This window comes from Cydia pomonella, chromosome 21, assembly GCF_033807575.1.
Source record: "Cydia pomonella isolate Wapato2018A chromosome 21, ilCydPomo1, whole genome shotgun sequence".
Lineage (NCBI taxonomy): Eukaryota > Metazoa > Arthropoda > Insecta > Lepidoptera > Tortricidae > Cydia > Cydia pomonella.
Genome location: NC_084723.1, coordinates 15,629,204 through 15,647,989, shown reverse-complemented (window position 1 = coordinate 15,647,989; position 18,786 = coordinate 15,629,204). Strand labels below are relative to the sequence as shown.

At 34.8% G+C, this 18,786-nt stretch overlaps 1 protein-coding gene across 1 annotated transcript in view; it reads left to right on the top strand.

Annotated features, from left to right (window-relative positions):
• Positions 1-3,911: 3,911 nt before the first annotated feature.
• LOC133529569 (homeotic protein empty spiracles-like) overlaps positions 3,912-18,786 on the top strand; it is a 49,160-nt gene continuing 34,285 nt past the window's right edge. The window contains exon 1 of the mRNA XM_061867316.1: positions 3,912-5,130. Within this exon, the coding sequence (XP_061723300.1) occupies positions 4,677-5,130 (454 nt within the window). The 5' untranslated portion in view covers positions 3,912-4,676. The remainder of the gene's footprint in view (positions 5,131-18,786) is intronic.

Here is an 18,786-nt window from a genome sequence, read left to right as displayed (position 1 = left end):
AATGCTTAAATTACATGTAACTTGCCATGAACATTCAAGTAACATATCAAAGTCCGGAACTAATAGTTTTCCTTGCTAAAATTGTTGTATAAAGAATATAAAGCGAGTAGAAGTTTTGTGTGAAACTTTTACTCGCTCTAATTTCTATATTATTACAATTATTGAGACCTTAATATCGATTGTACAGCGGCGGCTAGATTCGTGTGACACTTAACTAGGTGTTGGCTGTTTTTTTTATACTAAATAAGTAATAAAATTAATATTAAAGAACATTACACATATTGACTAAGCCCCACAGTAAGCTCAAGAAGGCTTGTGTTGTGGGTACTCAAACAACGATATATATAAGATATAAATACTTAAATACATAGAAAACGCCACTCGGGAATAAATATCTGTGCCCATCACACAAATAAATGGCCTTACCGGGATTGGAACCTAGAACCACAGGCTTCATAGGCAGGGTCACTACCTACTATGCCAGAACGGTTACATTGAAACTTACAAGTAACTATGTATGCCTATATTTATTGTTTTTTCGACAACATCTACACAACCGGGACAATTTCGTCTACCATACCGGTACGTCGATCAGCCTGACTGTAATCGAATGGTGAAACCATTGACCTGAGTATTCAAATGCGGCCACGACGCGATAATGTGATGCTATCGAGGTTTAGCCACACTACCTAGTACCAGTACCGTGTGTACCGGACTATCGGTACCGACCTACCGGTACATCGGCTGGCTGAAATCGAATGATTTCGCCATCGAGCTGAGTATTCAAATGCGGTCACGACGCGATAATGCGATGCCATCGAGGCTCTAGCCACACCTTTGGGCTTGTTTGTTCTTTCAATAATCAGACAATACATAGGTACATATCAATAGAAATGAAAATAATGTATGTAAGGTCAATGTGGTATTATGGATGGCTTTATCCCACCAAAAACATTTTCATGTAAAACGTTGCCAAGACGGAACTAGAAGGCTCGCACTGTTAAAAAGTAATCAGATCTCATATAGAGCCAAGCTTTTAACTCTACAAGCCCTAACTCCACAAACTCACAAACTACACCTTAGTCAAAATATGTGGCTTGGCCATTTTTACTTTATTTAATTTTAAATCGATAGTCCTTGGGATTCTAAGTAGATATAATCCTTACTATTTTTTTAACACCTTACCTTACCTTTTTAACGCTGGGTGTTACCTAGTCTTAAACTTGTATTTCTGAAGAGAAAATTATTTATTGCAATAAACTTAACCTACCTATAATATATATATATAAAACAACTTACTCATCAAACCTAAAAACTAATACTAAATAAAATTAATATACGTGTATTTCAGAATCATAATCAAATATTTTATTCGTGTTAAAACTAAAATTACATACTTATAGAAGTATAACTACAAACTACAACAGTTAAAGTTCACCACGAATTCATTTTCTGTCTTTTTCCTGCAACTTTATGATGCACAATAAATATATTTTTTAGGGTTTTTTCGATTTTAAAATCAATAAATTTATTTTATCGCAGGTATTTTAAGAGACTATGCGCGTTTATTAGGTATCATTGTAGGCAACAATTATCTACGACATAAGGCACATTATTATTTAAAATCTGCAGAAAAGTTTTTAAAGTTATTTAAAATGGCAATAAATTTTGTTTAATGCGAAGTTATTATATTTATTTAAAGCCTTTTGTGTTCTTAATAATAAAAATTACAAAAAGTACAACATCGTTAAATGTATGTTACTTAATTCTTATTTGAAAAGTTTTGGCCACTTTTACTAAACAGAGATCGCATATCTCCAATTAGATTTTATTAGTCTTTTGTTGGACTCTAGGTGCCTTCAACTTTTATACAATTTGTATTACAGTCTTCAATTAAATATTAGACAATGGCGCAAAAAACACCTGACATACTTATAGATCATCTTAGTTGTAGAGCTACAAGATCGTGCTGACTGTGCCAAACATCAATTTATACCGTTTTTTACCTTTTCGCCACACGGGTGTTTGAGTGCTCGCCATAGAACTCAATTCCTACCGACCTGCCTAATAGTTTTCAGATATTTGGCTAATGTTCTTTGATGTCATTGAAAAATATAGGTAGATCAAAAAATACGTTGACAATCATATTTTTGTGGATTATTTTTCTTAGTTTTTTTTTACAAAATATCGTTAAAAATCAAACGGCAATTATCAACAACCGAACCTTCGGCCGCAACATGATTTTTATGTTAGAAAAAAATAAATAAAAAAAACACCGAAACCGATAGTTTGAATACTAGGTAGAAAAGAAACAGATTCGGCGCGGCTGAAAGGTTCAGCAGGTTTTTAGCCGAAACTGAATTTAGCTAAAACATGATTTTTTATGTCGAAACCGAAACTTCGGCTACCGGGCCCGCAACTGGTCCACTTTCATACAACTGGGGAATAAAACAAATTGTTTTATTATTTTCGATTCGAATCTGGCCTCTTACTGGAGCATTTAATCACTTTGTTTTTGGTATAATATGTATATATTCAATTTATAGGTACCAGTGCTTTCATATTAACTACAATAAATAGCTAATATGTTCATACGGCGATGGTAGGTAGACTAGGTATTTAGGTATTATGTATAACACTAAAACTGATTTAAAAACGTGAAAGTTTAGTAAAGATCTACATATAGGTATACCTATAGCTCCTATAGGTAGTTTAGGTAGATAGGTACTAAGTAGGTACATAAAATTTATTGTTATTAAAATTTCAATACGTCTAAATTATTAAATTAAACAATGTTTTTCTACCACACCTATTTGTCGCTTGCTAAAGATAAAGATAAGTAGTTTATTTATCAAGTAGGCATATAACAATGCGCTTATTAACGTTAAATAAATCTTTACAAATTTACAAACCGCACTTTTTATATTTATTTTTTGTCACTTTCTTACTAATACATATCTAAGTTAAAATTGTAGATTAAGGTAAACGAGTTTTAGCAGATTAAGGCTTGCAGCGCGTTTATGAAGAACGCCACCTGTAATAGGTACCCATTAGGTAATATAGAAGAGCTAGTTCGAGTGAACTTTTCTGTTTGAGCTAGTACTAGGTATCTAGGTATAGTGAAAAAACTGCACAAACAACTGCACATGCATGCATGATTGGCTCGGTACGCTACGTTATAAAATAAACGTATTTTTTAAAATATCGAAATATAGGTACGTAAATTAGCCCTTAAATACTAATAATTATGATCTCATATAATATTATTACTGTAGGTACCTAAGTAGATAATCGTTTGTTATTTGGTTATAAAATTGTTGCGTCCTTGCGGGGTCCATAACGTAATATGTTCGTAATAAAACTCAGAGATGCCACAATATTCGGCAACTATTCGGTATTCAATCCTTTCGGCCACTTTGCCGATTATTCGGTATTCGGCCCAATGACGGCTACTATTCATCCGAATACCGGATATCTGTTGCAACTGCCTACTATGAAAATAATATACAAAATCCACTATTTTATTCGATTTTGAGAATATGTTGACTACAAATAAATTTATTTTTACCGCGGGTCTGATTTGATTGACTCTAACATTCACTGATGCTGGGCAACAAAAATAAAATCTTAGTAGGTAAACGTTGTGCTTTATCGGCGAACAGTTTTCATAATTAATGTGACTCAAAATATTCGCATGTTGTGCTGAATATTCGGCGCTTCGGTCGAGAGACAGGTCGAATATTCGGTATTCGGCCAAAACCATTATTCGGGGCATCTCTAATAAAAATGCTTTTAAATTTAGACTTTTAATATGTACGTAGGTATGAATTTAGGCAAATAGTTTTTTTTTTCATATCGTACCTACGTTCGCAACGTAATCTATCTACTACATATGTATAGTAATTGAATATAACATGGCGGAACGCATACATTTCCCAAACAATAACTAATCACAGTCGTACAGCGCTACAAAACACAAAACAATTTTAATTAAAAAATCAAACTATTTACCAAACACTATTTAGTTTATAATGGCGTAAAATTTGCGTGAAATTCAATCCTTATCGCGTTTCATTAAAAAATAATTCAACAATATGCGGGTTCATATCAACGATAAAAATAATTAGAAATGCCAAAATGGCGGGCCGGGCGCTGCAAATTAATTGTTTCTAAGAGAAATCGCTGAAAAATTCTTTATCTCGCGGTATTAAGTTAATAAACTATCGGAGTTAATTAAAGTGTATTATTTCGAATGCGGAGGCAGCGGGCCCAGAACGAGCAAGCCCAATCCGGGCCTTAATTGATTGGTAACCCGACCAAAAGGCGAAGCGGAACCTTCCTCGGCGCCGCCTCGCGCCGACTGACGCCCGCACCCGGCAGGCTTACACGCAAGCTCCCGGCTCCAACCGCCCATCGCGAAAGCATTCCAAATTCAAACACAACCTCCCTAACGCAACCAACCAATCACGTCGCGCCGCTTCAAATTTCAAATGCAGCTCTACGCCCATTGGAAAACACCGACCAATCGCTCGCTCGGCATCCATGTTCGTTATTTTTTCCCTCGCCGGGCGTCGGGCGCGGTAGTCATTCGGCCGCGCGCCGCGTTGGCGTTCGTATCGCGCGTCACCATGGATTGTGCTCTGTGACAGTGCTAAGTGTTTGTGACTCGTGAAAGCATGATGCCTCTCGCACCGACCCCTGTGCTGGCGGTGCCGTCGAAGCCGAAGATCGGTTTTAGTATAGACAGTATAGTGGGTGGCGGGCCGCCGAAGCACGCGTCGCCGCCGCTGGCGAGTCCGGGGTCACCGTCGCCCGTGGCGTCTCCTAGGACGCCTAGGAGTCCGTCTCCTAGGCCTCTGTTGCGGCCTAGCGCGTTGCCCGCAGTGTTTCCATCGCCCGAGTTGAAGAGGCTGCCTTATTTGGAAGCGCAGAGTCATCACCAGCAGTTCTTAGCGCACTTCCAAGGTGCAGCATTGGCGGCTGCCCTCGCGCATCAGCAGCAAGGGTTCGGCGCACCGCTGCCCCCGCACCCCCCACCGCACCCCGCACCTGTACCTCGAGAGTCGTACCAGCTCTACCCTTGGCTAATCAACAGACATGGAAGGATATTTCCACATAGGTTTCCTGGGGGTAAGTTCCAAACATTATTTCTATAAAAGGCCAAGGACCGTAATTTCTAATTCAGCTTGACAAAGAGAAATGATTTTTATCTACCTATGTCGGATACTTAATACGCCTGTCCAAAACATTATGTAAATCTAAAATCCAAATTCTGCTTTAATTTTGAATAAGGAGTACCAATTTTCTTACTAGACTTGCTGGCTGGGCCCTTATGCTCTCAAACTCATACAGATATAGGTACATCAGTCATACACAATGTCAAAAACTGTTGAGTCCTAAGTAATTTTGATTTTATAGATATATTTTTTGTGCCGACGCCGGTAAATTTTCTGCCGACGCCGACATGACATCGTGGGATCGCGCGACGTGGCCGGGTTAATTTTAAAGATAACCGGCAATCTTGCGAATAACGAAAGCTAAAAAAATATACGTTTATTTACCTGCAAATAACTATTCATATGTAAATTTAAACGTTTTCATTGAGGACGAAAAGGATATTTTTCCCTTGTGGTTAAAATAAAATAATTGCGTCGCGTAACTTAGGTACTGTTTTATGTTGTTCAATAACAAAAGAGGCTAATGAGGATCTAAAATTCTAAATAATGACTATAAGTAGGTGGGTGAATTAAAAGTAAAAATAGCCTTAGCGTAGGTAAGTATCTATCTGTTCCCCACCCAACCTTATGTACATTCTTTCCTTACTTAAACTAAAATATCTAAATATAAAACATAAACAAATAATTTGTCAAAGTATTTCTTTGATTTAATTTGATTCCAATTAGTATATTAGTGTTTATAAACAATGTAGATACTTACCTAAAAAATCAACATTAAAAAAATATTAGGTACCAATAGCATTTTGTCGACGTGTTCGTTAATTATCGCGTAGAGTAAATTAAAAAATAATAAGAATGAGAATATTATTATTATGTTTTATATTTGTTTATACAAGTATCAGAATATCCATTCTGTATATTGTTATTGTAAATAAAGATATTGTTAAGTATCAGAATACAATGCATTGACAAGTAGGTACCTATTACTAAAACTAGAAATAGTATGTAGGTAGGTATTTAATTGTTACGATTGGTAACTACTATATTTTAATTGTCGGATAAAGATATGCGAAACTAAGTGTAAACTGTTTTAAGAAACCTTAGGATTATAAGGGCGGTCACTACGTGCACTAAAGGTTAAAAATTCAATAATTTATGATTTTAAACAATTTCTCATAATATCTAAATTTAAAAGTTTTATCAGTCAATCATAGAGAAAAATAAGATTTATATTTGTTTTTAATACTTACCTAGGTAAACACCATGCTTGCTTTCAAACGGTTTTGACTTAAATACACTAAAGTGGGTAATTCACTAAACAACTATCTAGCTGTTCCCTGACAATTTTACATTTAATAGACAAAAGTCAGACCAGTCCCACGCTACCTTCAAGTTCTGTCAAACACAAATGCCAGCGTGGCAGCTGCGTCTTGATTTCCACTTAATTGCCTGGTCAAGCCTTGACAGTTGACAGGTCCAGCAACCCGTATTCATTTACTAAACGAGTGAACTGTCAAATTAATGTTATGTTGTTGAACTTGTTGAATAATCATGTACAGTTATAAAGCTCTAACAAATATAGTATGCAGTTGACAGTTAGAAATTATTATTTATTTGGTCATAGTTTATTTTCTGAAAATCTCGTAGAGAAAGTAAGGGAGACAGTGACAAGTGACAAATCGATCCCACTCGTTTTAAACGAGAGTTCAAACGTAAGTGCAAAACCACCCAACTATGTATAGTCCAATTTCTAGTCTATTGAAATTAAATTACTAATTTCATACTTATACATTAAAGTTTCTAATTTTAAATTGATTCTATTCTTTCTCACGTTATTGTGAATTAATTACGTACATAACAAAGTTCCATCAACAGTTATTGTTTGAATTTTTGTAGGTGTTTATTTAGTAAACACATGCAAAACAAGTCGTTCGTGTTTCGTTAGTTTCTGTAATTCAAGCGAGAGAAGAATAAAAACCCTCACAGTCGTTCTTTGCCCGCTATAATTCCTGTAGAACCAGTAGGGGTGCGACGGATTCATGTGAAACTTCACACCCCCTACCGATCTAGCTAATATAACACTCGCGTGGCAAAAATGGTAGACCTCAATGCAATTTTTTATCGATATCGATATTTATTTGTCGAATTTTTTTAACTCTTAAATTCGAATGTCTATCTTTTAGTGTTTATTTTCTTAACTCTTCAAGTGTCATATGTCGTTTTTGAATTATTGGAATTTTGATTTTATTTCAATTAATCACATTTGAAATTTAAATGACAATGATTCGGGAGTCGACTGCCTACCACTCCAAGGGTTATCATTAAAATGACAATAAAAAAAAAAGTATTGTATATGTATTGGTAATAGGTACTTACAATACGCCTAGCTTATGATAAAAACAATTGTATATTGTGTAGTTAATTAATGTTAATTTAAGATTATTTTTGCCCACATAATCTTCAGCGTAAACTAATTGCTTGTACAAACGGTGCTAACTTATACCATAAGAAACTGCCGCTGTTGGCCCAGCTACCATTCTAAACATTTTAAACCTTTTACCGATTCTAGCAAAGACAAGTAATGTCTTTTTCTTTTATGAATCAACATATTATAGCATCTCCACAGGAAGTTGTATTTTAGATCTCCAGCGGATATTTTCTTAGGAGAAATAGTTAAGCGGCAGGCACTCGATAAATACTTAGCCACTGGGTAAATACAGGCGTGGCTACTTGAAATTCTCTTCTATAAATAGGCTTGAAATTGGTCCGGTTGTTACTGAGATATGTTGCTGCAGATAATATTTACAGGTGTAGGTGACGATCATTTACTTTTTTTACATATATTATGTATCGTTTTGTATCATAATGTATAGATGTGTATCTTCATCTAAATTTTTAGACTCTATCTTTCTCTAAACCTTAATACCTACATAGTTTAGTTTCAAATTCAGCTTGTGTTGTTCTGGCAGAGATTTATTTTATCTCTTACGGTAGTATAATTTTCCAATCGTAACACACCTACCTATTAACCGTTTTAAATCAGTGTCTATTATTCACTTCACCCAAGTATCAATTAAATTTATCTCTGACTATAAACGTACAGTTAAAATATGCTTAATCAATGCAATTAACCGTAGGTTTATCTCAAACGGCTCATTAATCCTTCACCGACTTACAAACTTTTTGAAAAAAGAAAGTATCTCTAAACACCAGCGTTTACGATAACGTTATCTCTGGTCTGTCGGCGCTTGTTTAAAAAAATAAAAAAGTAATCCGGGAACGTTTGAATTCACAACGTCCTTTTTCGAAAAAGGAACAAAGTGTCGTTTTGTTTGTACCGATCGCGGTTTTTGAAATAAGTTAATTGGCTTTTCTCTGGCGTATTTTAGTCGTACAACTTTGTATAGGATCTTAAAAGGTATAACGGAGTTGAGGATTACTCAGTCCATTTGAAAAACCGTTACTGGGCACTCTTTATGTTTAATCCGATCGTCTTAATTGTCCCTTATATAATTTATTTTGCTCATTAAATTTCGGTTCAATATTCTGGGTATCTGAGTAAGATAACTTACTTGCCTGGATAAACGAACTTAATTTCAGTAAAATAAGCTATACAACAAGATATCACATACTATATCGTAACCTCAAAATGATACCATATTTTATACGCATAAACTGCAAAAACAATAAATCATTCAACAATGTTGCTAATTATGAGACAATTAAGTTATCTGCTCATAATTACGCTTAATAGTGCGATAGTCACATTGTAACGGTGTTTGTGGCAAAACGACGCAAGCGCGCGAATGATACTCCGTTATGTTACGTTTTCGTTATAAACGGTATTGAATCGAGGTTATCGCTAAGTTATGAAATCTTCGTCCTAATAGCGCGGGATCAAGTGTCACGAGTCAGAATAACATCTTTATTGCTTTTAAATTATCTGTTTGGTTTATTAACGAAATATTATTTTTTTGTAAGAACCGTTAATTAGATAGAAATGAAGCTCGTATCTTTGTTATTATGAACCAATTTTAGACTTATCAATTCTACCTACCATTACATTGTTGCAGCTTAAAAAAAAAACACAATATAGTATCTACTTAAGTGATGGGTGCTCATGTGATATCACAGATATTGGATATTAGGAACACGCAGTGTTTTCTTCGTAGAAACATAAAGTGAAATGAAACTAAATGACAGAATAATTTACCCAGATCTATACCGATATGTACCTAATATATCCACATCCACAAGTACATATAGTTTATTTGACAATGATAAATTATTACTTTACATTATATTGTAACAATTGAATAGAATTAACTCCACTAACTAAGCCATTTGTTACACCAGTTATTCGTAACCAGTAGCAATAAAAATCAAATTATCCACCCCTCGAAACGGCAGCCATTATCTGCGCACCACCCCTCCCCTCCCTAATTCCTTCGGATCAAAAGCAAATATTATGTGACAAATAAGCAATAACGAAACGCACCCTCTATAACAACAATATTTTTATGAACCATCAGAAAAAAAACAGTTCATTTTAATTAAACTGGCTTAACGCGTCCGTCAGAAACGGTTTAAAAAATGTTTTAAAAAGTTAAGCGCTCTGACAAAGGTCTTTTGTGAACCGAAAGCCCGCGATTATCAACCGACGCCATTGTTGTTCGAAATTTGATTGTTCCGTAGTGCGGGGCATGGACCATCGATGTTTGTAATCTGATTTAGGTCTATTCCTTTAAGTGAACTACTATATGTAATTAATTAATTGATTTAGGTATGTGTCACGTATAAAATATTTTTTACCTAATGGGAAAATTTTCGAATTCTTTGGTACATAATTGCCGGGGATATTTCTCAGTAATTATTAGAGGTAACATAAAATAATCATTTATTATAAATTAATAAGAAGAAATAAAGAATACTGTGTTAGGTAGGTAGTTATACCCTAATTATCAATAGGGCAACCGCATAATACAATGTTAGTTCGATTTGGAGTAGCATAACGATTTAACGTATAACCGTTATAAAGAGAAGCCACATTAAAGTTTTATGTTTATTATAACATACTTAGTGACAATATAATAATGCTACAAAGATAACCTTTACACACTTGTCTATTTTAATTAACCGCTCATACTAAAAGTAAATTTGATTACCTATTGTAACCCCTCCCTCGGCACGTATTGGCCAACTAATCAAGCATAATGTCCTGTTTGTCCTACAATCATAATTAAAGATTCCATCATGTAATTTGCGCATTAATTATGACTCGCTATAAAACTTTATAACCTCTAAGTGCCAATTGTGTCTGTATAAAGAGTCGATAATCGATATCGATAGATTGCGTCACCGTCACGACGCTATCTCGTTAGAACGTCACATTTCTTAATTACGCGATTGTTGTGGATGTTTTTTAACAGTATTCGTCTGAAAGATTTGGGTAGAAGAATAGTGGGTAATTGTGTGTAATTTGAGCTACTTTGTTGGTGCTACTGGCTCGAGCGTGCTACACAGTGTACACACGCACACAACAACACACTAACACACATGCACACAAGTGCGTTCATCGCTCATTAAGGCGGTGACAGACAGATCTTTTGATAAAATATAGTTTAAGTCATTTTTATTCCTCTTTTTAGGGTATCGTGGGATTCGTGAGTCTCAGTGCAGTTGAACTACAAAATATGTTTCGAAGTGTGCGTGTTTCGGGGAGATTTTTAAATCAAAAGTTTCTGTTGATCCTGGGACCAATGAAAAAGCAACATTTAACATGCATTCGACCGGAGCAGATGAAAAACAAAATATGCATTTTGCGATATGATTAATTCTTTAAAAAAATAAAAACTGAATATTTGTTACAATGTTGCTTTTCAACACACCTATAGTGTCATAGTTTTTGATATTGTCTTAACTATCCAATATTGTTCGGGTTTCTTGTATTAGTATTGATGATGTGACTAAAATGTTACGCCGCCGCCGTGCAGGTCAGGATCTCGACGACTCAAATGAAAAGCTTCGATTCTTAATAAATTAACAAAACGGTTAATGCAGAAGGTGGTGTTGATTTTATGGAGGATGCTGAAAGAGTGGTTTATCAAAATTTTACAGTAAAAAAGGTTTAAATTTAGGTGCCAGAATATGTGGAGCGCTCCTATTGGTGCTTTTGAAAAAGCCTCCGAATACCAGCCGAGCCCGACGGCTGCGTTTAGCTACTGCATTAGGAATATATTGATTATACAAATAAATAGTTGCGTTCGCAACGCACTCAATTAATGACTTTAATTAAACAAGTTCACCAGATTGTAACCAGCTTAACCAAACAGTTAATCTATTTCCAAACTCGTTTGTAGTGCACTTAAAAACGGTCAATTTAACCCCTTTGTCCGACCATCTCGATCAGTAGTTAGAAGTGATTTATCATTAAAGATAATTGTGATTAATTCATCTGCCTTGTTGATATGCTTACAAGTCATATGAAACTTTAGCGTTCTTGGTTGATGCGACTTTTTATCACGAGGTTTTAGATATGTTATGATAAGTTTGAAAATATCTTGCACCATATATAATAAATTACCCTAGCTCTCAACCTTATAATGTAAAATGTAATTTACTTTAACCAACCTAATAATGTAAAATGGACTTGTAATTTACTTTAAATGTAATTTAATTTAACTTCTGATAATTTGTTATACATCCTAGTATATAATTGGGTAAACTGTTAATGTAGAACCGGCTCGGTGGGTCCCAAGATACAGGCTCAGCCTAGTTTGGGACACACAGGACAGCATTTGTGCAACTTTTACTATGTATTATTTTATGATAAAATATTATTCTTATTCTTAAATTAAAATAATTCTACAGAATAGAATGTATTTGTTGTTTGTTTGTTGTTGTTTGTTGTATGTATTTGTAGAAGCCTACTCGAACTTTGACAACACCACCCACCTATGTAAGTTTCACTACTGTTTGTACAACAAGCTTGGGCGATAGTCCCACGCTAGCCGGATGCGGATTGGGGACTTCACATTGACCAAACAGAATTTTTTGGGACCTTTGGCCGAGACTTCGGTCGGACGCTGCCGAAAATACATGTTTCAGCGTCGCCTTCAGGGAATTGAACTTTAAACCCTAAACAGAATCTCATGGTGCTGAAAATTAGGACCCTTTCTAATGTGGGAGTGAGCATAGAGGGGGTTGAACTTTGATTCTTAGTGAAGCTCAACAACTCGGTCTCCTGTGTTCAGAGGTTTGGCCAGTGCGTTGTCTGCCATGTTATCAAAAAGCCCGGCGTCTCCATATAATGGAAGTTGGCGTAACGTCCATTTTAAAACATAAATGTGCATGTCAAGTTTCATGTAATAAGCATGTCGTATTAAAATGTGAACTTACGTTCCATTGTATGGGAGCGCCTTTGTGGAAGCGGGTTGAACTAAAAGTTAAGTCTTAAACTCACGTTTAGTGAGACTCAAAACTGTTTTATATGTGACTATTATATATTGTATTCGTCAACCCAAAATACAAATCCATAGAAACCATTTTGGCTCCAAACCTAATTGTAAGAAACGTAGTTAGCACATTTTTACGACTCGGCTTTAATGAGTGGTAGGCGTAAGACGCGGGTTATAATTAGCCTCGTTAGAGCAATTAAAAAGGGTTTGTTTGAGGAAATTATCCTTGGTTTATTTTGAAGTTTGGAGGCTTCAAATTGTGCCTCGCGGCGGTTAAGTGGGCGATTACTCTGGTAATTCGGGGCTTGTTTAATAATTATTATTTAACAAGTTTTGTTCTGTTTATTGCAATAATTAGTGTTGTTAGGAACTGTTTAAATTTGACTTAGACTTCCCCCCTTATTCATAAACGTCTACTAAAGTTGACAAGCCGCTAATAATCGTTTGTCCCTTTCCGACATATTGATTGGTATGATGGAAAGGGATAAACGATTATTAGCGGTTCGTCACTAATTTTTGTAGGTTAATACATATTTAAATGAACACTAAGAAAATGAATGAATCTCATGTGGAGACTAGGTATTGTCATATGTAAGTTTTAGAAAAATTATTTAGTTATTTTTGAAGGGCTCAAAGTGTTTACAAAAGACTCAGATCTCGATGAGAACTCAAATTTCGACTGAATGCCTACAGTCTGAAAATTGAGTCGAACCTTAAAGCATCGGACTCATAGGTATTTATTATAAAATATTTTACAGTACATATGGTGCTACTTTACCGCACTAGTGCGAAAATTAGCATATTACGTTACTGTGTCCAACATTTAAAGGGCCATATGTACTGTAAAACGTTGTACGATACATGTGCGAATAGGTAATTCGCAACTCGTGTCGATTTAAAACACTCCCTTCGGTCGTGTTTTAATTTATCGCCACTCGTTTCGAATTTCCTATTTTTCGCACTTGTATCGTAATGTACTATTTAGATATAATACCTAAGTCGAGTATTTCACCTATGGAAGGTGGAGATAAGGAATACAATCTCTATAGGCAGAACTGTTGCAAAAGTGTCCAGCTGTCAGCTATAAATAATAGTTCCAAATCTCTCCAGAGTAGCGCTAGAGTAGCTAACAACCTAGGCGTTATTGACGGAGTGAAGTGCGCTGTCTATGAATTGATTTTTTTCTTCAAATATTCTAGATAGCGCCACATATTTAAGGTTTTTTGACGAACAATTTTTGATACATGGAGACTGTATTACCTCTACTTTCCATAACTATTAGTTCCCGAAGACAAACAACATCAGTGATAGTGTTGTGACAGCCCGCCGCGTTCTCCATTCAAACGATATTAATTAATGATGTACCAATGATGGGACTGTAACTTGATAGTCATTTGTTATATTTTATCACTGGGAATGGAGAAGAAGCAACTCTCTGCGGCAAGCACCATCACCAGCATTGTTTTATGTTTCTATGGGTCAAACACATTCCAGAAAAAGGTCACTATATGGGCACAACGTCAAACGTTAACGACCCGGTATTATATCAATACCCCTAGAGTAAATTTATTCGATAGCGAAACGTGACGGACGCGGTTGCGTTATCTAAGTCTCATTTTGTATGGGATTTTGAGTTTCTAAAACGTCCCGCTTGGCGCGCTGTTTGGAAATCGCATACAAAATGAGACTTAACGCAAACGCGTACGTCACGTTTCGCTATTGAATAAATTTACACTAGGGGTTCAGGTCTTTCTTATTTGAGTCTCAAGTATTGAAAAAATGTAACATCAGCTTAAAAAATAACTTTTGATTTTCTTAAGTATGCGATGTCTACAGGAAATACTGGAACGAGCAGTATATAATAAAGTGTGTACGACCCTTATATAAGATCTGAAATTCGTGATAGGGATTCTATGGCGTAGGATTAAGATAAATTAGAAAATGTCGCCTGAGTTTCTTCCATCTAAAATATATCGTATCTTGCTAATTGACAGTTCTTTTATTTAAATAACGATGCGCTGTCAAATATTGCATCTGAGCCATGTTATGACATCACGACATTTTCACAATGACACTTTCACACAAATTGTTAAACTGATTCCGCTAAATGTCATAACCCTCATTAAAGTTGTTTATTTTCAACTCGGTGACAAGTTTACGAAATTCTTTAATTGCCCACTAAATTATATTTTTTATCGCTTACAATATGATTAAACGAAAATAAAATAATTACTCATGATGTGTCTTTATGGCCACAGATAACATTTAAAAGCTTTTTATTTCGATATAGACGTATTTACGACTGAAATATCTTGTACTTAGGCCTTTTTCATTTAAGGAATAAATGTGTTATTTTGTATTAAAAGGGATTTTGTAACCATTGGTACTTACGTCAGAAAGTGTCGCTTTAATGTTAAATTATTGTAAGTAACGATGTAAGCGCCCCCTGAAGTAAGACTCCTTATAAAGAAAACGAAACATTTGATTTCGTAGTAAATTAACAACATAATCGGTGTTCAAGCAAAATGCGTGGCAGGTTGTAGACGAAGTAAAGTATTGTTCTAATTAAATATTTTTGTAAATATTGGCCTTTTTAAATGATGGTAGTAGGAGTATACTTAAAGAGTATTTTGATTGTTTAAAGTCTTGTAAATGTATTTTTATTGACGAGAAGAGACAGTAGGTAATCAAACTTATTCAACGTGTTTGTTTGTATTTGGCCTAAATGTAGGTATGCCACATACAAAAAATAAACAAACCATTTATTTGGCCAACTTAGGATAATTTCAGTATAATTACAAAGAAAATAATAATCACTTTTCTAATGATGTTGAATTGATGCTAAATACTTTTGTTATTGCTTATTTTCTAAACGTAAAAGCATAACAACAAATTATAATATCAAGTCAAGTCAATAATAAAGAAATTAATCAAATATTCTCTATTCAGGAGAATTAGTAGACCAACTACACTTATACATATTCATAATCATATAATTCAATGAATTATAATAATTTCCGCTCTACATTAAGTTGCGCTTACGCATGAACCCTAGCGTTTTCAATATAATTCGCATTCAATTTTAATTCAATTCAGCACTCGGAGGACCAATCACTGTAATTATATTAATTATAAATACTCGCGTGACTTTGCAGATCGTTAATTTGTACAATCTGTTAAGAGGAAAGTCCACATGACCGCTTCGCCATACAAACAGTCCCCGTTTTCCTCTCTGGTTATTAACACATGGATTTTTAACGCAATTTGATGTATGTTTACAACTACGCCCCATTGATTTTTTTTTGTGATTTTGACCGAAGCGTTACCGAAGGTCTACGTTTGGACTCGGGCAATTTGCTTTCGTAGTTCCGGATGTTCTCCTCTACAGTACCCCTAGTGTAAATTTGATCGACATCATAACGTGACGAACGCGTTTGCGTTAAGTCTCATTTTGTATAGGATACTGAGTTTCCAAAACGTCCCGCTTGGCGCGCTCTTTCTAAATCCAATACAAAATGAGACTAAACGCAAACGCGTACGTCACGTTTCGAAATCGAATTTATTTACACTAGGGGTACACGTCGCAATTCACAACTGAATCTCGTGAAATTTTATAAGCAGGTTCATTAGCTACATATAATTTTTATGTCGTTTCATTTTTTTGAAAATGTTCAAAATGGTGGAAATTTGCATAACGGACTTAAGTGCCATTACGGTCTATGGCACTTAAGACAATTGTGAGTACGCTGTGAAAATTACTCAACAAAGTATTTTTTGTTTTTACATGTTAAATTATTATACGAGTTTTTCGATCCTATTTCTTAAAATAATCACGAGTACATACATCAAATTGGATAAAAATGGTTTCCATAATGTCAAGATCCAGAGAGGAAAATGGGGACTACGTTGTATGGAGAAGCGGTCGTCCTCTACTCTCTTAAAGTTTTAATTGGAAGTAATGAGTATTAAAGTAGAACACTTATCAGGGAGATAAGTTAATGTATGTTTCTGTGACGCTTTCTAGGGGTTATCTACTAATGGTTATGAGTAATGTGTTCCTAGACATCTTAAATTATATGTCACTTTAACTAACATGACGATAATATAATGTAGCTAGGTAATTAATAAATCTATACGATGAAATTTGTTTAATAAAATATTAAATATAGGGATATATTATGTTATGATACAAGGGCAGTTTTACTTCGCACCACAATACATATTTACTTTAATCACTTTAGAAGTAGCTAAAACACTTGTGCTGTTGATTATACCTATAATAATTACCTAAAACAAAGCAAAACCTAGCTTAATAGCTTTTGCGTTTAAAAATTTACAAGAAACGATTGTGTTAAATATACTTATATTTATTTTTTATATAATTTTTCGTATATTAGCATTATTTCGGCGTTTTTCTGAACATTTGATAGTATCAGAGAAAGAAACCCATATACCTGCAAAGGCTGCAAATCTTCAGAAAATTCGCGTATGTGGTGGTACAGTCAGCATCAATAGTAGCGGATGAAACAACGCGCCGGAAGTATTTGAAATCCCAAATAACTTTTCCAAATTCACGTTCTAAAGTATATCTTTTGCAGTCTTAGTTGTTCTATTTTAAAGACATCACTTTTTGTTAAGCTGGTACAGAATGGTAGATACTTATGAAGCGTTATTTGATCCGCTACTTTTGATGCTGACTGTACGAGACAACGATAAACAACATCATGGAGTTAGGTACATGATTTTCTAATACATTATCTAGGTATTGCGATAAAAAAAAAGATCCTTGTCGTGATATAAGTAGATAGTGTAATGAATGCGATAACAATAGTTAAACAGTATCATTACAGCAACCTCAGCTGTCCGTCTGTCTGTCCGTGATCGCAGTTTCACGTATTATGGCCATTACGAGGTAATTAGTCTTCAGCGGGGAAATAAACACGCGATTCCAATTATTAACGAAGATTGAGCGATTAAATAAACTTTAGATTACTGAAGTATTACGCTAAAAATAATGTTTAGAATCGAATCTGGTGGGATCGCGAAGTGACGATTTGTTTATAGATGTATGGGAATATTCACGTAACTTTTCTTCTACGCACGACATTTCCATCTTCACAACTTAGGTGGTTGGCAGTCCTCAACTGTGCGAATCTTCAATTAACTTCCTGCCTCGTAGTAATAAGTAAATAATTAGTAAAAACGACGCCATTGACGATATTAAGCGATACTCGGATAATCTCCCTTTTTTTAAGGGTTCCGTAGCCAAATGGCAAAAAACGGAACCCTTATATTTTGAAGTCATTTTATAAGTCACAACCATAAATAATACTATATTTGTTCATTCGTATGTTTTATGACGGTAGTTATTGTAAGTAATTAAAGTTGGTTGCATAATTTATGTAAAGCTTTACTTCAAAGATATTTATATTTTTTAAATAGTTTTATTACGGCTGCACAAGAAATTATGCGCTAAAGTCGAAGGCCCTCTATAATTAACTAATAACTGGTATCAGTAAGGTAAATGAGCCAGTGTTCGACCTGCCAATGCCTAATATATGACACCCGCTGTCATCTATACAGAATGACGTAAGTTTAGTGATGACATCTGGGACAGTGACGAGCACTAGTCTACCTTAGCCAGCCATTTTTAGCTGTTCTTAATTTATCATCCACACACTATTTCAATTCTTTTAACTTCACTCGCTCTAATTTCTTTTATTATAGTTTCTAGCAACGAAAACAGCTAGGTACATCATACATTATATGTTACGAATGGTCATGTCAAGTTTCATGTTATTTCAGAACGTCGTTATAAATGGAAGCGTAACATCGATTGTATGGCGGCGTCTTGGTTTGTGTAGGTCTTATAAGAATTAAACATTTCTTAAATGTGATCTTTGCCGTGATTTTTATGTTACTAGTACTACTAGGTACTATTCTTCTGATCCTAATAGACAACAATAATAATCGTGCCCGCTCTTTTCTTGCTTTTAAATAATATATTTACATGTTTGATACCTCTACCTTTAATGTTTTTCCTTAAGTTGCATATTGTACTAAGGTGCTCAAAAAAAGATAATAGTTTGTGTTAACCAGAAATCAGAAATGATTTATTTGCTTTAATAAGGTATACGGATGTTACATTACTT